Source organism: Ranitomeya imitator, chromosome 6 (genome assembly GCF_032444005.1).
Source record: "Ranitomeya imitator isolate aRanImi1 chromosome 6, aRanImi1.pri, whole genome shotgun sequence".
NCBI lineage: Eukaryota > Metazoa > Chordata > Amphibia > Anura > Dendrobatidae > Ranitomeya > Ranitomeya imitator.
The window spans coordinates 568,615,676-568,639,590 of NC_091287.1; the positions used below are offsets into that span (position 1 = coordinate 568,615,676).

The 23,915-nt window shown below is 45.6% G+C and overlaps 1 protein-coding gene across 1 annotated transcript in view; it reads left to right on the forward strand.

Annotated features, from left to right (window-relative positions):
- LOC138643511 (uncharacterized) overlaps window positions 1-23,915 on the forward strand; it is a 161,781-nt gene that overhangs the window by 24,086 nt on the left and 113,780 nt on the right. The window contains exons 3-7 of the mRNA XM_069732410.1: window positions 5,386-5,540; window positions 5,792-6,074; window positions 6,484-6,638; window positions 10,185-10,467; window positions 10,868-10,991. Of these exons, the coding sequence (XP_069588511.1) occupies window positions 5,386-5,540; window positions 5,792-6,074; window positions 6,484-6,638; window positions 10,185-10,467; window positions 10,868-10,991 (1,000 nt within the window). The remainder of the gene's footprint in view (window positions 1-5,385; window positions 5,541-5,791; window positions 6,075-6,483; window positions 6,639-10,184; window positions 10,468-10,867; window positions 10,992-23,915) is intronic.

Sequence of the window (23,915 nt, forward strand, 5' to 3'; positions counted from 1 at the left end):
GAATTTTTGCATCTCTTTCTTCTGCAAATAAGAAGTTTACCGCATTTTACAGCACAAGCAAAAACTGAGGTTTTCAGAAATCTCCTGCGCACCCTTTTATTTTCTCCCGACTGAATTTCACAACTAAAGCGTTTTTTAAATCTGCAGCGTGTCACTTCTTTCAGCAATTTTTTTCACCCATAGAAAGCAATGAAAAAGCTTAAAAAATCCTGCAAATGTTGCAATGTTGTTTTTCGCTGTGTTTTTTTGTGAATAACACTAACTTTATTAAACATGTACTGTAGACAAAATGCATAGTGTAAAAAACAGACAGCAAAAGCTCTAAGGGTGTGTGCCCATAATCGGTAAACGCTGCGGGTCGGCTGCTGTGTACTTGTATAGCATCCAACCCGCAGCGGCCACATGTTACAGTATAGTGCATGGGACTCCAAGAAATTCCATCTCTACTATGAGTGCACTGACACCGGCTCCTCACCCGCAGAGACGGACATGCGGCGCGTCTCTCCAGACCTCAGCATGCCAATTTATATGGCGTAGACGCGAATCTCCGCAAGAGAAATCTCACCCCTGCAATGTATAGGACGCAGGGATTCCGCACAGATCAATGAACACACGCGGAATCACCTGTGTTCAAAAGATGGCGGCACTTTGGATGGAGCACATGTCCGCTGCGTCCAAAGGGCTGCCATTTCCGGATCCTCTGCACATACCCTAAAAAATGGGTGTTTTGAAAGCAGTGTTTTTACTGCCAAGAGAGCAGGCTTTGGCTGCAAAAAAAAAATGCACCAAACATGCTGATTCCTATGCACACTTGTACTATATATGTGTATGGTTTATCCTTATTGTTTCACGTGGGAATTCATTTATCTCTATATAATAAATATCCTGATTCAGCAGACAATATTCCTGCCTTGTATCACCCAGACATTAGTGACAGCAGGTCGCCCTGTCAGATTAAAGCAGTGATTTAGTGACTGTGGTCAGAGCCCATGCTGATCCCTGCTGTATGTGACTGTGAAACCTGATCCTACAGCAAACAGCACAGAGCTCCGGACCACATGAGTAAATCACAGCACTGAGGGGGTCTCAAGGGGGGTTTGGGAGAGACATTCCGGAACAACAAAGCAATGCACAGCATTATTCACTGCTGTAGACCCTCTGGGCACTTCATACAGGGGCTTCACAGGCAGGGGGCCCCCTTTCTAGGTGGGGGCCCCAAGGCGTCTGCCTGGTCTGCCTGTGCCAAATGCCAGCCCTGTCTGTACCCTGGACTGTGGCTGTATACCACCAGTGAAAGGTAAAGAGACTGCAAGACTTTACACGTGCTGCGCCGATTCTTTGGAATGCACTACCTAGGTTAATACGATTAATCCCCAATCCCCACAGTTTTAAGCGTACCCTAAAAACTCATTTGTTCAGACTGGCCTACCGCCTCAATGCATTAACCTAACGATCCCTGTGTGGCCTATTTATATAAAAAAAAAAAACAATCAGGTTCCTCGCATCATGTTCTCATACACTTTATGCAGTTAATAGCCCTCTGTGTCTGTACTGCTACATACTTAGGCAGTTAACTGGTTCATGCAGCTTTACATGAACACCCGAGCCTTACACTATGGCCGGTCCGAATAACTAAAGCAATTGTCACCATCCACCTCTCGTGTCTCCCCTTCTCCCCATAGTTTGTAAGCTTGCGAGCAGGGCCCTCATTCCTCCTGGTATCTGTTTTGAACTGTATTTCTGTTATGCTGTAATGTCTATTGTCTGTACAAGTCCCCTCTATAATTTGTAAAGCGCTGCGGAAGATGTTGGCGCTATATAAATAAAAATTATTATTATTATTATTATTAACCTTGTGTCCTCTAATTCTTTCTGGCACTACACCGTCTGTCATCTTTATCCACTACACCCTGGGAATCAAGCTTCACCTGTGGGAAGCCATACCATCCCTGCTGCAGTGCCAACATTCCCAGTGGACCCCTTTAAGCAGCATTGGTCACCCCTGATCGCATACCACAGGTGGCAACATGAACATTCTTTTCAAAACAACCCCTTTAAAGACTTTCCCTTTAACTTGGACGCCCAGAGCCATGGACTGGGTCACTGCCACCGTGACTACCCCTTTAACAACCACCGGACACGGTACCGAGCCTTGGGGATTCCAAGACATGTGGAGCAGCCACTTCCACACCTGCCTCCACAGCTACCAGAGTCACCCAGTGCAGTCACCGAGATGTAATGCCCCTGTCCATGTTGCTCCTCCTGGTGTCAGTGATAAAATGCACCCTGGTAGACATAGATTTTTTCAAGGAACTGGTGATGTTGTCTGTGACATGCTAGTGTCACACATTCACAGCTTTCTTAGAGAACTAATGGCGATTGGGCAGCTAGTACTCGGGGACTGCAACTGCCATCAGCTTTTGGAAAGCATCTGTATACATCAGGCGGAAATGCAGCATTTCCTTGGACAACAGATTGGAGTTGGTGAAATGCAAGCTCTTAGCTTTGACATATGTAGGAGGAAACAATCTTTTATGTGACCACAACTGCGAAACTGAGGTCTGGCTGCTGTGCTGGAAGAGAGTAAAGTAGGGTGAACACGACAAACTGCTGGAGTGTGAATGAGGTGCAGGCGGAGATGTTATCGTGGATTGAGAAATATGTGATATGCTTGGTGTATGAGATCATTAGAAAACAGGAGGCACGTCCACTTCCGCAACTGCTGGTGGGCTCTCACTAACCCCAACTGTAGTGGCTAAGCAAGTGGAGGCTCTGTGGCCGGAGACATGTTGATGGAGGAGGAAGAAGCAGCAGATGCGGTTGATGGGGCAGCTGGTAGTTGGTGAGGCCCACTAGGCCGCATTTTAGCGCAGTAAGATTCATAGACTTATGCATGTTGATCGCACATGTGCTTGTTAACGCATATAGTAGTCAAATTATTGGAATTTTTGCCTCCTACAGAGTCTTATTTTTCAAAATTGGCAGATAACCTGAGTTGAGTCATCCTTTGCGGTCTCAAAAAGGCACAAACTAGGCAACTCTTGCCGCCCCTGCGAACTGCAGACCCACGACTGCTACTTGCCACAGCTAGAGTTGGGGCTGAGGATGCAGTGTGTGTCATGGTTGCATCACTCCGTGTCTGAACAGAAAGCCACAACATAACCTTCTTGTCTTCTCCACCTCCTCTGTTGAGCTACTCAGCTGCATGCCTCTGGGTTCACAACAAGTGGGATCTACAACATCATCATCAGTCTCTATGTTCTCCCACTTCTCACCCCAAGAGTCATCCTCCGCTTTCTGCCCTGAAAGTACAGTACAGTCCTCCTGCGCTTCAGTTATCTGAGTCTTATCAGGATCACCTCCCCCTGAAGGTTAATGTCTGGTGACAAGGGTCTGGATTCTGCTCGGACTCTACTTCATCCAGCTCCTAATCCAACTGAAAAAAATTTTGGCCATCAATGCAGATGCTTTTCTCCTCTTGAGTCTGTGAATCTTTGGGGCAAACCTCAGATGCCCATGGAATAGATGGTGTGAACAGCTCTGCAGAATGGCCCATCTGTGGTTCCCCACAGTCAGTCAGGTAGTTGGAGAGTTGTGACACAGGGGTGTAGGGGGTGGTGCCGTTATGGACAGTAAGGAACATGCTGCCAATTTAAGAGACAGTACCCCCTTGTCTGCTGTGATGGAATGTTCTGCTCCCCCCTGCAATAGACTGTGTGAATGAACTGGACTGTGCTAAGAGGAGGGGTTGAGCCTGGACAGAGTGTGTGTGAGCTGAAACTGCTGCAGAGCCAGAGAACTTTGTGCTGATAGCTGCAAAAGAGGACCCACAGCCTGGGACAGAGAGGACTCGTGAAATTGTACAGACTTCGGATGCAGCAAGGGTGGCTGTCCTGTGCTAGTTCGAGAAGCCACGAAGATACAGAGAAAGGAATTTATAGTTTCCAGGAGCACCTCCTGGATCCAAAAGCAAGGAGAAGACCATGTTTCACGGAGCTGGCAGAGAGCCATACGCACCACCGTACTGGACTGTTGGGGGCCCCCCGGGACTGGATCTGAGTCCCCAACATCACCGTGAGTTTGTTCCTGTTTTATGCACATGTCAGGACCCAGTGTAGGCTTCAACAGACAGAACACAGCAGCCGTGAGGCCTGCTTAGTAATGGCCAGGGAGGTTATACATAGAGTAGCATCATTCTTTGCTTATTGTTTGCATTTGCTTGTGTGACGCATATTGATTCTGTAATAGTTGGAGCACTGTGCTATTTGACGGCCCAGCTAAACAATGCAACTCTTGTAAATGATCTTTTGCCATTGCATACCCCTGTTTGCACCTTCCTCATCTACTTCATTCTTTGCCTTCCAATAAATTTACCCTTTGCTGTTTGCACCTCATCTTGTGTATGATAGTCTCCCTGCACACTGGTAGTTCCCCGGCCTTCACTTCATGGGGAGTCAAGGGTAATTGGGATGCCATCTCTGAGGACTGTACTGTGTGTGATGTGAAGGAAGAGGAGGAGAGGCACGGTGGAGGAAAAGAGGCCACTTGATGCAGCGCTTGCCATCCACTGGAGCACTTGCTCTTTCTGGCCCTCATCTACAATGCGTAGATGAGGGTGTCCTGCAAACTCACTGGACTCATTCTCATTTCTCATTCAAAACATATATCCATGCCCTTTCCACTTCCTGCCATCTACAACTCAAAAATGTTGCCTAGATCCGTACATTCTTTAGTTAAGAATATGCTAAACCTCTAGATCATGCCCTCATCATCTCCCGCCTCTACTACTGCAACATCCTGTTTGTGGCCTCCCTTCTAACAGTCTCGCACTCTACAAGCTATCCTAAAGTCTGCTGCCCGACTAATCCACCTTTCCTCCCGCTGTTACCCAGTCTTTACTCTCTGTCAATCCCTGCACTGGCTCCCCATTACCCAGAGACTCCAGTTCAAAACCATAACCATGACATACAAAGCCATCCACAACCTGTCTCCTCCATACATCTGTGACCTCGTCTTCCGCTACGTACAATTTCCCATCCTCACAAGATCTCCTTCTATACACCTCTCTTATCTCTGATGGTAACATAGGCCTACATATCGGTTTTTCGTAGGTAGCCACCTGAGCTGCATCGCGCTGTTATGTGAAACAGCTGGTTCGTGCCTCCAGGTTGTGATGAGTAATTTTTGTTAACCCTGACAAATGTGATATCATTTACTTCACCATGATCTAATGAGTTGGTGTGAGCTGCTGTAGTAGGTGCTCACCACTTTTGTTTGTGGAATTTGCCATTTTTCTGGTTTTATTTAACTACTTGAACTAAGCGTGATAAATGTGATGGAAAGTACAGTTAATTATCACAATCTTTTGCTGGTTTTCTCCTCCAGGTGCGGCAGAGTCACAAATATTACCTCTGCCACCTTGTCCTTCTGCTGTAATGGGATGGAAGGCTGGTTCGTCAGTGTGGTGATCCCCGGACGCTCAGAGAACCTGTCGGTGTGTGAGGTTGAGGTTTATGGAGATCTGGTCTCTACTCCAACAGGTCTGAATTTTGTATTAAAACAGTAACTAATAATACTGTTATTATTTACCTTCCTTTGGCTTGCTCTCGAGCCACAGCATCTTGATGGCTGAACAATCTGTAGGAAGATCGATCTTGTGCAAGCCTAGATTAGTCCACCAGGGCCATCTCCGAAGTTATCTTGAGTGTATTAAGCCATTCGGTTGGTCTTCCTCTTCGCCTCATATTTATGCCTCACTCAACTGAAAGCTCTTCTGGTTTTATTTCTTCAGGCTCCAATATAGTAAAATATGGAGAAGCCTCTCAGGTGTCTGTTTATCCGCATAAGATAAAGGGATACGCCATGAAGGCCATAGATGGTGGTAAAACCACAAATTTCTACAACGGCTCCTGTACTCACACCAACCTGGCAAAAGATCCTTGGTGGAAGCTGGACCTCAAGCAGACCTACAAGATATCAAATGTCATCCTGACGAACAGGATGGACTGTTGTGAGAGACGTCTGCTTGGAGCCGAGGTCCGAATTGGGAATTCTCCCGACAACAACAACCCGGTGTAAGTTGTGTTTAGGTGCAAATAATTCACTTTTCCACTGTCATACATAAAACAACCACACAGTCTCATTGTGTGTATTTCCAAGGTGTCCTCTGCATTCTTTTTTTGTGTTTCTCCAGAAAGTCATCACTTGTTTCCCTACAATTTCTCATCTTACATTTCTCCAGAATCTGCCATGTTCTGTTTCTCCACAATGTCTCATCTTGTGTTTCTGCGGGACACCTCCAGGACATGTGTACACATTCCTGAGTGTGTATTCTTGTAATATGTCCACTATGTTGGGGCATTGGGTGTTTTACATTTGTTAATGTAATTGGCATTTTTAGGGGGTTAATATTAAAATTTGACCTAATGGAACCTTGGAACCTGCAGTTGATCATCACAAGGCTTTGCTGGTTTTCTCTTCCAGGTGCGGCACAGTCACGAATGTTACCTCTGCCACCTTGTCCTTCTGCTGTAACGGGATGGAGGGTCAGTATATCAGCGTGGTGATCCCAGGACGCTACGAGTACCTGACACTGTGCGAGGTCGAGGTTTATGGAGACCTGGTCTGCACCCCAACAGGTCTGAATTTTGTATTAAAATAGTAAATATTATTACTATTATTATTTAACGGCCTCTGTTGTGAATTCTGTGGTCAAGCTCCCTCCTGTGGTCATGAGTGGTACTTAGGCTGGTTCTGTCTATGAGCTTCCTCTGGTGGATGTGAGTGGGGCTGCGGCTTCTGAGTTTCCTTCCTCAGGTGACGAGGTTAAGTCGTTAGGTGCTGCTCTATTTAACTCCACCTAGTTCTTTGTTCCTGGCCTCCAGTCAATGTTCCAGTATTGGTCTTGCTTCCTCCTGGATCATTCTTGTGGCCTGACTGCCCTGCATAAGCTAAGTTCTGCTTGTGTTACTTTTGTTTGCTATTTTTTCTGTCCAGCTTGCTATATTGGTCTTTCTTGCTTGCTAGAAGCTCTGAGACGCAGAGGGAGCACCTCCGTACCGTTAGTCGGTGCGGAGGGTCTTTTTGCCCCCTCTGCGTGGTTGTTTGTAGGTTTTTGTGCTGACCGCAAAGCTATCTTTCCTATCCTCGGTCTATTCAGTAAGTCGGGCCTCACTTTGCTAAAATCTATTTCATCCCTGTGTTTGTATTTTCATCTTAACTCACAGTCATTATATGTGGGGGGCTGCCTTTTCCTTTGGGGAATTTCTCTGAGGCAAGGTAGGCTTATTTTTCTATCTTCAGGGCTAGCTAGTTTCTCAGGCTGTGCCCGAGGCATCTAGGTCTGGTCAGGAACGCTCCATGGCTACCTTTAGTGTGGTATGATAGGATTAGGAATTGCGGTCAGCAGAGTTCCCACGTCTCAGAGCTCGTCCTATGTGATTAGCAACTATCAGGTCATTTTCTGTGCTCGTAACCACCAGGTCCATTGTGGTTCTGAATCACCTGTTCATAACAGGCCTCCAGCTTGCTATCGAGTCATAGCATCTTGATGGCTGAACAATTTGTAGGAAGATCCATCTTGTGCAAGCATAGGTAGGTCCACCAGGGCCTTCTCTGGCAATATCTTGATTCTCTCAAGTCATCGGGTTGCTGGTCTTCCTCTTCTCCTTGTTCCTTCTATTCTTCCAACCATGATGTCCTTCTCTAGTGATTGATCTCTTCGCATGATGTGTCCACACAAGGCAAGTCTTAGCTTGGTAAGCCTTGCTTCCAGTGACATATCTGGCGTGATTTGTTCTTCTTGTCATTATTATTATTATTATACATTTATATAGCACCATTTATTCCATGGCGCTTTACACGTGAAAGGGGCAAATATAGACAATCACAATAAACATGAGCAATACAAGGCAAACACAAGTACAGAAGGAGAGAGGACCTTGCCCGCGAGGGCTCATTGTCTACAGGGGATGGGTGAGGATACAGGAGGAGAGAGGACCCTGCCCGCGAGGGCTCATTGTCTACAGGGGATGGGTGAGGATACAGGAGGAGAGAGGACCCTGCCCGCGAGGGCTCATTGTCTACAGGGGATGGGTGAGGATACTCTAGGAGAGGGTAGAGCTGGTCATGTGACGGTTCAGCAGACTAAGGATCACTGCAGGTTGTAGGCTTGTCGGAAAAGGTGGGTCTTCAGGTTCTTTTTGAAGGTTTCGATGGTAGGCGAGAGTCTGATGTGTTGGGGTAGAGAGTTCCAGAGTATGGGGTAAGCACGGGAGAAGTCTTGGATGCAGCTGTGGGAAGAAGAGATAAGAGGGGAGTAGAGAAGGAGATCTTGTGAGGATCGGAGGTTGCGTGCAGGAAAGTACCGGGAGACCAGGTCACAGATGTATGGAGGAGACAGGTTGTGGATGGCTTTGCATGTCATAGTTAGAGTTTTGAACTGGAGCCTCTGGACAATAGGAAGCCAGTGAAGGCCTTGGCAGAGAGGAGAGGCTGGGGAATGACGTGGAGACAGGTGGATTAGAGGGGCAGCGGAGTGTAGGATGGTTCGGAGTGGTGCCAGAGTTCTAGAGGAGAGGCCAGAGAGTAGGAGGTTGCAGTAATCGCGGCAGGAGATGATAAGGGCATGCACTAGCGTTTTTTGTGGTTTCGTTGTTGAGGAATGCGCGGATCCGGGAAATATTTTTGAGTTTGAGTCGGCAGGAAGAGGCAGGGGCGTGGATATGGAGCTTGAAAGAGAGGGCAGTGTCGATGATCACCCCGAGGCACCGAGCGTGCGGGACTTGGGAAAGTGAACAGCCATTGACATTGATGGATAGGTCTCGTGGAGGGGTAGAGTGAGATGGGGGAAAGATGACGAATTCTGTTTTGTCCATGTTCAGTTTTAGAAAGTGTGCAGAAAAGAAAGCTGAAATAACAGACAGTGTGGGATTTTGGTCAGTAAGGACGTGAGGTTGGGTCCACATAGGTAGATCTGCGTGTCATCGGCGTAGAGATGATACTGCAAACCGTGGGATTCTGTGAGCTGTCCCAGGCTGTGGGTGTAGATGGAGAAGAGCAGGGACCCTAGAACAGAGCCTTGAGGAACACCGACAGACAAGGGGCGAGGTGAGGAGGTGGTGTGGGAGAGGGAGACACTGAATGTTCTGTCTGTTAGATATGACAACATCCAGGATAGGGCCAAGTCTGTGATGCCAAGAGATGAGAGAATCTGTAGTAGGAGGTAATGGTCGACAGTGTCGAAGGCAGAAGACAGGTCCAGGAGGACGACAGAGTAGTGTTGCTTGCTCTTGGCAGTTAGTAGGTCATTGGTTACTTTAGTTAGGGCAGTTTCAGTTGAGTGATGCGGTCGGAAGCCAGATTGTAACCGGTCAAAGAGGGAGCAGGAGGAGAGGTAGGAGGACAGTTCAAGATGGACATGCTGTTCCAGTAGTTTTGAGGCATAAAAAAGAAGAGATATTGGGTGATAGCTGGACACAGAGAATGGGTTGAGGGAGGGCTTTTAGAGGATGGTTGTGATCTTGGCATGCTTGAAGGATGAGGGGAAGACACCAGTTGTGAGTGAGAGGTTGAAGAGGTGTGTTAGGGTTGGGATGAAGACTGTGTCGAGGTTAGGGATGAGGTGGGATGGGAGCCGGTCAAGAGTGCAAGTGGTGAGATGTGATTTTGACAGAAGGGTGGAGAGCTGATCTTCTGTCAAGGTGGAGAAGCTGGTTTTGGAGGAACAGGGTTGAGCAGCTATGAGGGGCATTGTGGGCTGGGGGCCAAAGCTTTCACAGATCGTATCAATCTTCAGCTTAAAGAAAGTGGCAAAGTCTTCAGGAGAAATTAGAGGAGAGAGGGGAGGTGCTGGAGGACGGAACAGAGAATTGAAAGTGTTGAAAAGCTAATTGGGGTTGTGAGCAGGGAGGATATGTGAGATAGGAGGTAAGTTTATTTTGCGGCAGTGAGTGTGGACTTGAAGCTGGCGAGGGACTGCTTGTATGCGATGAAGTAGAGTGGGATCGCTTCCATCTGAAAGGGAATATGTTTTATGTTAAAACTACTGCAGCATTTTACATCAATGTCTCAGCTCATTTGCCTTCTCAAAATATTTTGGATTTAAAAGAAAAATTGGAAAATAAGGGACGTCAGGATATTCATGCCTCACTCAACTGAAAGCTCTTCTGGTTTTATTTCCTCAGGCCCCAATATAGTAAAATATGGAGAAGCCTCTCAGGTGTCTGTTTATCCGCATAAGATAAAGGGATACGCCATGAAGGCCATAGATGGTGGTAAAGCCACAAGTTTCTACAGCGGCACCTGTACTCACACCAACCTGGCGAAAGATCCTTGGTGGAAACTGGACCTCAAGCAGAAATACAAGATATCAAATGTCATCCTGACAAACAGGATGGACTGTTGTGAGAGACGTCTGCTTGGAGCCGAGGTCCGAATCGGAAACTCCCCGGACAACAACAACCCGGTGTAAGTTGTGTTAAGGTGCAAATAATTCACTTTCCACTCTCATATATAAAACAACCACACAGTCTCATTGTGCGTATTTCCAAGGTGTCCTCTACATTCTTGATTTGTGTTTCTCCAGAAAGTCCTCACTCATTTCCCTACAATTTCTCATCTTACATTTCTTCAGAATCTGCCATCTTCTGTTTTTCCACAATGTCTCATCTTGTTTTTCTGCTGGACACCTCCAGGACATATGTCCACAGTCCTGAGTGTGTATTCTTGCAATATGTGCACTATGTCGGGGCGTTGGGTGTTTATTTTCGTTAATGTACTTGCCATTTTTACAGAGGTTTATATTAAAATTTGACTTAATGGAACCTGCAGTTGATCATCAGAAGGCTTTGCTGGTTTTCTCCTCCAGGTGCGGCACAGTCATGAATGTTACCTCTGCCACCTTGTCCTTCTGCTGTAACGGGATGGAGGGTCGGTACGTCAGCGTGGTGATCCCCGGTCGCTACGAGTACCTGACACTGTGCGAGGTCGAGGTTTATGGACTCCCATTAATGATAATGACTGATACAGTCTCTGGGTAGCTGCCAAGTTCTAACAATTTCAAAAGTCTCAGATCTTTCCTTTATTATTGTCCGGTTCTCCTGCATTTTCTGCTCTTTATTTTATCGGGGCTTTCCACTGTGTAAAAATGAACACTGTACTTTAGAAAAAAACTCAAAAATAAACACATTTCACATATCCTTTATGTCTGAATTTTCTAATCGGCAACCAAAGAGAAGAGTAAAATCTGCCTAAACGTCTGTCTCAACTAGGTCAATATATCTCTAAAGTGTAACAGATCAGTCACAAGGTGCTCACACTAAAGTCGTCACATATATGTAACGTGTGTTGGTGGCACTTTATCTACACAAACTGCACCTAAAAGTCGCCATTGTGACATTGTAGGACCTGAGCTGCTAGCGATCAGAAGCCTATCTGTGCAGCAGTGGGAAAGTGAGATCCCGGTACTCTACTGACCTCTAGTGCCCTATATTGTGTACACTATATACAGTTAAGTCCATATATATTTGGACAGAGACAACATTTTTCTAATTTTGGTTATAGACATTACCACAATGAATTTTAAACAAAACAATTCAGATGCAGTTGAAGTTCAGACTTTCAGCTTTCATTTGAGGGGATCCACATTAAAATTGGATGAAGGGTTTAGGAGTTTCAGCTCCTTAACATGTGCCACCCTGTTTTTAAAGGGACCAAAAGTAATTGGACAATTGACTCCAAGGCTATTTCATGGACAGGTGTGGGCAATCCCTTCGTTATGTCATTCTCAATTAAGCAGATAAAAGGCCTGGAGTTGATTTGAGGTGCGGTGCTGCATTTGGAAGGTTTTGCTGTGAAGTAAACATGTGGTCAAAGGAGCTCTCCATACAGGTGAAACAAGCCATCCTTAAGCTGCGAAAACAGAAAAAAAACATCTGAGAAATTGCTACAATATTAGGAGTGGCAAAATCTACAGTTTGGTACATCCTGAGAAAGAAAGAAAGTAAGAAAGCACTGGTGAACTCATCACTGCAAAAAGACCTGGGCGCCCACGGAAGATAACAGTGGTGGATGATCGCAGAATAATCTCCATGGTGAAGAGAAACCCCTTCACAACAGCCGACCAAGTGACCAACACTCTCCAGGAGGTCGGCGTATCAATATCCAAATCTACCATAAAGAGAAGACTGCATGAAAGTAACTACAGAGGGTTCACTGCACGGTGCAGCCACTCATAAGCATCAAGAAGAAAAAGGCTAAAAAACATCTAAAAAAGCCGCACAGTTCTGGAAGAACATTCTATGGAGAGATGAAACCAAGATCAACCTCTACCAGAATGATGGAAAGAGAAAAGTATGGTGAAGGCGAGGTCCAGCTCATGATCCAAAGCATACCACATCATCTGTAACACCCGGCGGAGGCAGTGTGATGGTGCGGGCATGCATAAACCCGGCGGAGGCAGTGTGATGGCGCGGGCATGCATGGCTGCCGGTGGCACTGGGTCACTAGTGTTTATTGATGATGTGACACAGGACAGGAGCAGCCGAATTAATTCTGAGGTCTTCAGAGCCGCCATACTGTGTGCTCAGATCCAGCCAAATGCAGCAAAACTGATTGGTCGTCGTTTCATACTACAGATGGACAATGACCCAAAACATAAAGCCAAAGCAACCTAGGAGTTTATTAAAGCAAAGAAGTGGAATATTCTGGAATGGCCAAGTCAGTCACCTGATCTCAACCCAATTGAGCAGCATTTCACTTGTTAAAGACTAAACTTCAGACAGAAAGGCCCACAAACAAACAGTAACTGAAAACTACCACAGTGTAGGCCTGGCCGAGCATCAAAAAGGAGGAAACACAGCGTCTGGTGATGTCCATGAGTTCAAGACTTCAGGCAGTCATTGCCAACAAAGGGTTTTCAACCAAGTACTAAAAAGAACATTTTATTTAAAATTATTGAATCTGTCCAATTACTTTCGATCCCTTTAAAAACAGGGTGGCACATGTTAAGGAGCTGAAACTCCTAAACCCTTCATCCAATTTTAATGTGGATACCCTCAAATGAAAGCTGAAAGTCTGAACTTCAACTACATCTGACTTGTTTTGTTTAAAATTCATTGTGGTAATGTCTATAACCAAAATTAGAAAAATGTTGTCTCTGTCCAAATATATATGGACCTAACTGTACATCAGGACATTGATATTCATCTACATCTGTTGAAGGTCGTCTAAAACCTAACAAGACAGTGTCAGGGCACACATAAGTAGAACACATTTTGACTGTAAAGGTAATTTTTCACACTTTTGAAATGCCAGATATTTAAATCTAAAAATGAAAGAATTCATCATTTCCCCCCATGTTCATATGTTTCATTATAGTAGAGTCCAGAATCTGAAAATAAGCCACCTTCATGCAATTGTGCAATGTGACATTTCAGCCTACAATCCAACACTCAGACGCACCGGACCTACCCTGGACCCAGGGGTCCTTTTTGCGAGCAGAATATCCTTTATTCCTTTCGGTGAACCGGCCAACAGCGACTATATGAATAAGACTCTACGAGGGCCGAAGCATTTTGTTCTTGTCGCCGCACCATTTTCTCTATCCCTGCACCAATGCCTTATTCATGAATTGTGTTATTGCTACATCTATATCTGTGCAATAAAATCCTCTCAAGCATCTATCAAGAGTGTGCGGTGATTGAACATTACCCTCATTATCATTATAATGCAGGAATTTCTGGATGGTCTGAAAACGCGCCCGGGCCATGACCATTCGGGACACTGTAGTGTTGTATAAAACATCAACACTCCAATATTGCTGAAGTTCTGGCTTCTTAACTAACCCCGTATGAAGGACCAGGCCCCAAAATTTCATTATTTCAACTGTCTCTATAGGAGACCAGTTAGAAAATGATAAATCTGCGTTTTGTGCCAAAAATTGCTGAGCGTACAAATTAGTTTGGCCCACCATGAGGTTAACAAAATCCTCAGAGAAAAAGACTTTGAAAAAGTCTAGTTCTGCGATGGTGTCAAACTAAATTATTGACTGCGCCACAAAATCAGGAATCAATGGCTCATAATTTTCGGGGGTCGAGGTCCGTACGGGGTCAGTAATGAGGGGTGCTGGTTCATCTTTTGTAATGGGGGCATTGGTTCACCTTCTGTCCCGGGACATCTTTGTGGCGGTCCAGCAGCAACTGAGGAGGAAGAGGAGGAGGATGATGAGTCAGAGTCTGAAAAATAAAGAAAGTTGGGATCCTCTCCCTCTCTCTTTGTGTTAGAGGTAAGGAAAGCGTATGTCTCCTCCATTGAATAGTGCTTGGTGTAAACTTATTTTTTTCAAAATAAAAGAAGAAAAATTAGCAACTTGGAAGAAAAAAATGTTGGTGAAAAAAAAAGTAAAACAGCGAGCATGAGTGCTGATCAGTGAACTGTGTCACTAATCAACGCTCCACGGCTGCTGGATGTGCGCACGAAGGTGGTGGAGGGTGCATGTGGCAGGAGGGGATTGGAGTTGATGAGGAGAGATCAGGCAGGGATAAAAACACAGTTGTCTTCTCTCTTCTTTCTTCTCTCTTCCTTCTTCTGTGTTCTTCCGGATCAGCGATGGTGGTGTCACAGGCTTCTGTGGCAACACGACGCCCAGCACGGTCCACGATTGGATAGCGTGACTGCAGAACAGGGAATGATGACACTGTCTACCCTTAGATAGGATGGTGTCGGAACTTTAATGTGATCACCACAACTTCGGTCACAGTGTTGCATTAAAAAAATGGCATAATAATCCGTCCCGCGTCAATAAGGCCCAGGGTGCAGGGATGTATTATTACGTATTATGTGAGAAAGTCGTTAAAGCAGAAAATGTAAAAAAGTAAAACTTTAAGAATCTCACAAATTACGCATGTAACATACGCTTCAAAGAAGACAACCTCTTATACCAGCACTCTTCCTGTGCTGGTGACAGCCAGGTCCACCGTCATGCAACTTTAAGTCAAACAGAAATGTAAAGAAAACAAATTAGCACCTAAAGCGGTTGTACAGGACTTTCATATTCCCTACTCATCCACTATAGAATGCAATATAAACTTATCAAACGCACCAACAAAGCTCTCCCCAGTGCCTTCCATCTCCTTCTCATCTCAGTCTACCTCTCTACTCACTGGCTTTGCAGAGGAAGGGAGGTACGTGTCATTGCCGTACGTGTCAAAAATATTTCACAAATCCGTACATTCCTAAACCAAGAATCTGCAAAAACCCTAGTTCATGCCCTCATCATCTCCCGTCTCGACTACTGCAACCTCCTGCTCTGTGTCCTCCCCTCGAACACTCTCGCACCCCTCCAATCTATTCTAAACTCTGCTGCCCGACTAATCCACCTGTCCCCCCGCTATTTCCCGGCCTCTCCCCTCTGTCAATCGCTTCACTGGCTCCCCATTACCCAGAGACTCCAGTACAAAACCCTAACCATGACATACAAAGCCATCCACAACCTGTCTCCTCCATACATCTGTGACCTAGTCTCCCGGCACTTACCTACACGCAACCTCCGATCCTCACAAGATCTCCTTCTCTACTCCCCTCTTATCTCCTCTTCCCACAATCGTATACAAGATTTCTCTCGGACATCACCCCTACTCTGGAACCCTCTACCACAACACATCAGACTCTCGCCTACCATCGAAACCTTCAAAAAGAACCTGAAGACCCACCTCTTCCGACAAGCCTGCAACCTGCAGTAACCACCGATCGACCAAACAGCTGCATGACCAGCTCTACCCTCACCTACTGTATCCTCACCCATCCCTTGTAGATTGTGAGCCCTCGCGGGCAGGGTCCTCTCTCCTCCTGTATCCTCACCCATCCCTTGTAGATTGTGAGCCCTCGCAGGCAGGGTCCTCTCTCCTCCTGTATTCTCACCCATCCCTTGTAGATTGTGAGCCTTCGCGGGCAGGGTCCTCTCTCCTCCTGTACCAGTTATGACTTGTATTGCTTAAGATTACTGTACTTATTTTTATTATGTATACCCCTCCTCACATGTACAGCGCCATGGAATAAATGGCGCTATAATAATAAATAATAATAATAATAATTGCGCATGTGCAGCGCCCCAGAGACCTGGTCGTTGCAGTAACGTCGCTCTGCCACTAAGGGGAGTGATGGTACGTCTGATGGCACTAAAGGAGTTCACCTGACCAGGTATCACAGTCACACACTACACTTCACACTCCGGCCACTAGAGGGAGCAAAAGGTTCTATTTATTAGGCCACTCCTCACACTTTGGTAAAACTGGGGGTTGGATAGGAAGTTAGTCAGAAGCTGGCTGGGTTTTGTCCAGGCAACATCACGTGGCAGGGGGTGTTGCGGTGAAGATTCAGAGGGGTCCTTGTCGGGCGTGGGAACCTGGCAGTGACTTAGCGACAAGGACAGATTGTTACAGAGCCGCGCCTGCACTACCTTGCGGCGGTATCTAAAGAAAGGACACGAAGCAAAGTATATTGTGGAGAAGTGAGAAACGAGATCAAAGCACAAAGGAGAACCATTAGGAGTCGTGCCCCGTGATCGGCAACATCTGACTGAGGCGCGTAGCCAGTGGCCAGAACGCCGAGGAAGTAACTGACTTCAAGCATTACTTCAAACAGAGGCAGGACAGTTGATTATAGGTTCCCTGTCTAACATACATCACCTAAGAAGACATATGGGGCAAGCGTGGAGAGGGGCGTCTCTAGGGTCCCAGAATAGCTCCGAGCCTTCCCGTCAAACAGGTGCGTCCTAACCATTGTCACGCCCTACAGACGTGTCTATAATAATAATAATCTTTATTTTTTTTTTATATAGCGCTAACATATTCCGCAGCGCTTTACAGTTTGCACACATTATTATCGCTGTCCCAGATGGGGCTCACAATCTAAATTTCCTATCAGTATGTCTTTGGAATGTGGGAGGAAACCGGAGTGCCCGGAGGAAACCCATGCATACACGGAGAGAACATACAAACTCTTTGCAGATGTTGTCCTTAGTGGGGCTTGAACCCAGGACTCCAGCGCTGCAAGGCTGCAGTGCTAACCACTGCGCCACCGTGCCGCCCGTCTATCAGGTGGACCCACTGGACCGCAAATACAGCGGTTACTGATACCAGGAAGGGAGAACCAGACCAGGAAAGCAGGTTCAAACGCTTTATTGTACAGTAATACAAACACTAGGGGAGACACCCCAAAGGAAGGCCACAGGGCCACAACACCAGAAAGCCTCTAAGGAGACCAAGGCTTGGAGTGACCCCTATACAGGGATTTCCCCTAGACCACCAATAGAGGGTCCGATGAGGCAGACACCTGTGTTAAACCAACCTAGGAGGTAGGAAGAAATTAATAAACAAAATAGGGCTGAATGTGGAACTTGGAAGCAGGAAGAAGACTGCAGGGAACCACACAGGATACTGGACTCCGGATGCTGTGGAGACCAGACTCGATCCTAGGGAAAAAAGGAACACAGAGTAAGACAGGCAAATTGGACTGATAAGCCTAGCAGGATAAGACCTGGAGCAGCAACTTCAGGATAATAGAAGTTGCCCAGGCGGCGTCCAGGAGTGACTGAGATCCTTATATACCTCCAGCCTCCAGGTGATAGGCCGGGAGGAAGGGCAGTGAGTAGGAGGGGCTGACCCTTTAAGAAGCCAGAGAGCTCGCCTGCCCGCCCCCTATGCACTCCCTAGGAGAGGGAGAGAAAGGAGGAAGTGCAGCAGACATGGGAGCAAGGACCCGGGCAGCATGTCTGCAGGGACGGACCCCGGAGCGCTGGCGGACGACCGGAGCGTGACCCTGCTGACTAAGGACAGGACCAGAAGAGGTAAGAGCAGGCGGGAAAGAGAAAGAAGGCGCCCCGGACTGCGAGGTGGTGACAGCCATATTATCTGGGGGACGAAGCAGAACATCAGAATAGAAACGACAGTTCTGAGGACTATCCCGAATGCTCAGCAGGGAAGGACTGCAACACACAGGCGCTAGTTGGTAGGCAACGATTTCCACCTGTAAAGGGAACTCTGGATGTGCCCATCGGACCGGCCGGTCTCAGAAAGCTCTGTTAACAGTGCTCTGGATTGAGGATCACCAGTAAAGAGGTAAAGAGACTGCAACCCTGTGTCCTCGTTATTAACTGCGCCTCACACCATCGCAACCTACACTACTGGGAAGCCCTGGGGACATACTTCACCTGTGGGAAGGTATACCATCTAGCTGCCATCACATCACCCCAGCGGACCCCAAGCAGCGTCGGTCACCCTGACCGAATACCACAGGTGGCATCACGAACCCTTGACAAACTACCATCAACTCTTTCATTGGACGCCCCTTAGCAGGGTCACGGACCGGGTCCCGCCACCGTGACAACTCCAGAACTGAGACAGAGAGGACCGGTACCGAGTAACCTGTGGCCCTGTGTCTGGGGGCGCTCCACATGCAGCGGTCAGTGATGTGAAACCGGAGGGTTTTTGTGTTTCCAGCACACTACACTGTGTTCCAAATTATTATGCAAATTATATTTTTCTCGGATTTTCCTAAATGGTCAGTGCAAATGACAGTCGGTCTAATAAAAGTCATCACCCGTTAGATTATAAATCGAATTTTATTGAAGAAACCTCCCAATGATAACAGTATAATCTCCAAAATAAATAAAACCCCACAATGCACTGTTTCAAATTATTAGGCCCAGTAGAATTTCTATACATTTGATCTGTTTTAAAGAACTGAAAAGTCTCATTTGTGGAATTTGCAGCATTAGGAGTCACATTCCCTGAACAAAAAAGCTATTTAACCCCAAAACCTCCTACCAGCCAAGTTACATGTAACATCGGAGCCTTCTTTGATATCACCTTCACAATTCTTGCCTCCATTGAACTTGTGAGTTTTCGGAGAGTTTCTTCTTGTATTTCTTCCCTCCCAGAGCCGCTGTTTTGATGTGAACGGCCTCCCACCCTCATAGATCTTTGGCTTGATGATCCTCCAAAGGTTCCCCGTACAGTTGAGGTCAGGGGAAGATGGTGGCCGCACCATGAGTTTATCTCCTTTTATGCCCATAGCAACCAATGACTCACTATTCTTTGCAACATGAGATGGGGCATTGTCAGCATGAAGATGATTTTGCTCCTGAAGGCACGTTTCTGCTTTTTATACCTTGGAAGAAAGTTGTCAGTCAGAAACGCTATATACTTTGCAGGGGTCATTTTCCCACCTTCAGGAACCTTAAAGCATCCTACCAGCTGTTTCCCATTGATTCTGGCCAAAAACATGACTCCTCCACCTCCTTGCTGATGTCGCAGCCTTGTTGGGACATGGTGGCCATCCACCATCCATCCGGACCATCCAGGGTTGCTCAACACTCATCAGTAAACAAGACTATTTGGAAATTAGTATTCATGTATGTCTGGGCCCACTGCAACCATTTCTGCTTGTGAACACTGTTTAGGGGTGGCTGAATATTAGGTTTATGCACCACAGCAAGCCTTTGAAGGATCCTACACCTTGAGGTTCGAGGGACTCCAGAGGCACCAGAAGCTTCAAATAACTGTTTGCTGCTTTGTAATGGTATTTTGGCAGCTGCTCTCTTAATCCCATGAATTTGTCTGGCAGAAACCTTCCTCATTATGCCTTTATCTGCATGAACTCTGTCTGTGCTCTGTTTCAGTCCCAAATCTCTTCACAGTATGATGACCACTCTTAAGTTTTCGTGGAATATCTAATGTTTTCATACCTTGTCCAAGGCATTGCACTATTTAATGCTTTTCAGCAGCAGAGAGATCCTTTTTAGTTCTCATATTACTTGAAACCTGTGGCTGCTTAATAATGTGGAACATAATTTGTAAGCAGTTTTCCTTTAATTAGAATCACCTGGAAAACTAATTATCACATGTGTTTAAGATTGATTTCAGTGATCCATTGAGCCCTGAGATACAATACCATCCACGAGTTTATCTGAAAAACAAAACAATGAAATCTTTATGACACTTAAATCCAATTTGCATAATAATTTGGAACACAGTGTAGGTGCTGAGAGGCCATGTACAGAGAATAATGGGTTGGTGTCATGTGAACACCTGCAGTGTGGTTGGCAGGGTGCTCACCGTACCCCTTTCCCTGCAGGATCTACATCTCCTCATCTCTGTCTATCCCCCTACCTGTCCTCTCCACAGTGCTGCACCATCCTACATCTCCTCCTTATCTCTATCTACCACCTACTTGTCCTCATCACAGTGCTGCACCGCCCTACATCTCCTCATCTCTGTCTATCCCCCTACCTGTCCTCTCCACAGTGCCGCACCATCCTACATCTCCTCCTTATCTCTGTCTACCACCTACCTGTCCTCTCCACAGTGCTACACCACCCTACATCTCCTCATCTGTCTATCTGCCCACCTGTCCTCTCCACAGTGCTGCTCCGCCCTACTTCTCCTCCTCATCTCTGACTACCACCTACCCGTCCTCTCCACAGTGCTACACCATCCTACATCTCCTCCTTATCTCTGTCTACCACCAATCTGTCCTCTCCTCAGTGCTGCACTGCCCTATATCTCCTCCTTATCTCTGCCTACTGGCACGGATGTTTCAGAGGCTGCAGACCATTGCACTGCATCTGTCTGCAGAAGGTCTCAGCAGTTTGCTTTGCAGAGTTCTGCCTGGTCCTTCTGACTCTAGGACCCGGAGGCCACCTCCCCCAACCCTAATTGTGTCACCTGGATCTGGATGTTTATAACTCCCAACTTCCTGTTGGGAGTTGCGGGTGATATTTTTCTACGTAGTATATAACAGCTATGTAGTATATAGTACTGCCCATGTAGTATATAGCAGCCATGTAGTATATAATACTGTCCACGTAGTATATACAGTAGCAGCCAAGTAGTATATAGTACTGCCCACCTTGTATATAGCAGCCATGTAGTATATAGTACTGCCCACGTAGTATACAGCAGCCATGTAGTATATAGTACTGCCCACGTAGTATATAGCAGCCATGTAGTATATAGTACTGTCCACGTAGTATATAGCAGCCATGTAGTATATAGTACTGCCCACGTAGTATATAGCAGCCATGTAGTATATAGTACTGCCCACGTAGTATACAGCAGCCATGTAGTATATAGTAGTGCCCACGTAGTATATAGCAGCCATGTAGTATATAGAAGACACAAAAGAGAATGGTAAAACCAAAAACACTCAGTTTGAAAAAATGTTTGCAGTAATCCGCAAGTGCTAGTAAAAGATGTAAATAACAGGGTATTTAGTTGATACGTTTTTTTGCAAAAAATGTATACTAAGCTGCTCTACCAATCTTCACGGTATACCCATATCAGAGCAGTCCTAACTAATGTATGCAATCCCTATCTGATGTATTTAAAAACCTGATCATCTGTACATTACCTGTGTGAACAGGGTTCAGAGAGGAAAAATCCATGTGTGCATACAGGGTAGAACCGCTTTTGTGCAGCTAGCCCAAGAGGAGTGGTGGAACTCCCCAGTCTTGTAGACACAAGAGAACAATTATGGAAACAGGAACACATGGGCTACCTGCACAGAGAACAAGTCTGTAAGAACATGTTCACACACCACCAAGAAACCTGAAGACACAAAAGAGAATGGTAAAACCAAAAACACTCAGTTTGAAAAAATGTTTGCAGTAATCCGCAAGTGCTAGTAAAAGATGTAAATAACAGGGTATTTAGTTGATACGTTTTTTTGCAAAAAATGTATACTAAGCTGCTCTACCAATCTTCACGGTATACCCATATCAGAGCAGTCCTAACTAATGTATGCAATCCCTATCTGATGTATTTAAAAACCTGATCATCTGTACATTACCTGTGTGAACAGGGTTCAGAGAGGAAAAATCCATGTGTGCATACAGGGTAGAACCGCTTTTGTGCAGCTAGCCCAAGAGGAGTGGTGGAACTCCCCAGTCTTGTAGACACAAGAGAACAATTATGGAAACAGGAACACATGGGCTACCTGCACAGAGAACAAGTCTGTAAGAACATGTTCACACACCACCAAGAAACCTGAAGACACAAAAGAGAATGGTAAAACCAAAAACACTCAGTTTGAAAAAATGTTTGCAGTAATCCGCAAGTGCTAGTAAAAGATGTAAATAACAGGGTATTTAGTTGATACGTTTTTTTGCAAAAAATGTATACTAAGCTGCTCTACCAATCTTCACGGTATACCCATATCAGAGCAGTCCTAACTAATGTATGCAATCCCTATCTGATGTATTTAAAAACCTGATCATCTGTACATTACCTGTGTGAACAGGGTTCAGAGAGGAAAAATCCATGTGTGCATACAGGGTAGAACCGCTTTTGTGCAGCTAGCCCAAGAGGAGTGGTGGAACTCCCCAGTCTTGTAGACACAAGAGAACAATTATGGAAACAGGAACACATGGGCTACCTGCACAGAGAACAAGTCTGTAAGAACATGTTCACACACCACCAAGAAACCTGAAGACACAAAAGAGAATGGTAAAACCAAAAACACTCAGTTTGAAAAAATGTTTGCAGTAATCCGCAAGTGCTAGTAAAAGATGTAAATAACAGGGTATTTAGTTGATACGTTTTTTTGCAAAAAATGTATACTAAGCTGCTCTACCAATCTTCACGGTATACCCATATCAGAGCAGTCCTAACTAATGTATGCAATCCCTATCTGATGTATTTAAAAACCTGATCATCTGTACATTACCTGTGTGAACAGGGTTCAGAGAGGAAAAATCCATGTGTGCATACAGGGTAGAACCGCTTTTGTGCAGCTAGCCCAAGAGGAGTGGTGGAACTCCCCAGTCTTGTAGACACAAGAGAACAATTATGGAAACAGGAACACATGGGCTACCTGCACAGAGAACAAGTCTGTAAGAACATGTTCACACACCACCAAGAAACCTGAAGACACAAAAGAGAATGGTAAAACCAAAAACACTCAGTTTGAAAAAATGTTTGCAGTAATCCGCAAGTGCTAGTAAAAGATGTAAATAACAGGGTATTTAGTTGATACGTTTTTTTGCAAAAAATGTATACTAAGCTGCTCTACCAATCTTCACGGTATACCCATATCAGAGCAGTCCTAACTAATGTATGCAATCCCTATCTGATGTATTTAAAAACCTGATCATCTGTACATTACCTGTGTGAACAGGGTTCAGAGAGGAAAAATCCATGTGTGCATACAGGGTAGAACCGCTTTTGTGCAGCTAGCCCAAGAGGAGTGGTGGAACTCCCCAGTCTTGTAGACACAAGAGAACAATTATGGAAACAGGAACACATGGGCTACCTGCACAGAGAACAAGTCTGTAAGAACATGTTCACACACCACCAAGAAACCTGAAGTATATATGTAGTATATAGTACTGCCCACGTAGTATACAGCAGCCATGTAGTATATAGTAGTGCCCACGTAGTATATAGCAGCCATGTAGTATATAGTACTGTCCACGTAGTATATAGCAGCCATGTAGTATATAGTACTGCCCACGTAGTATATAGCAGCCATGTAGTATATAGTACTGCCTACGTAGTATATAGCAGCCATGTAGTATAGAGTACTGCCCACGTAGTATATAGCAGCCATGTAGTATATAGTACTGCCCACGTAGTATATAGCAGCCATGTAGTATATAGTACTGCCCACGTAGTATATAGCAGCCATGTAGTATATAGTACTGCCTACGTAGCATATAGCAGCCATGTAGTATATAGTACTGCCCATGTAGTATATAGCAGCCATGTAGTATATAGTACTGCCTACGTAGTATATAGCAGCCATGTAGTATAGAGTACTGCCCACGTAGTATATAGCAGCCATGTAATAATAATAATAATAATTTTTATTTATATAGCGCCAACATATTCCGCAGCGCTTTACAAATTATAGAGGGGACT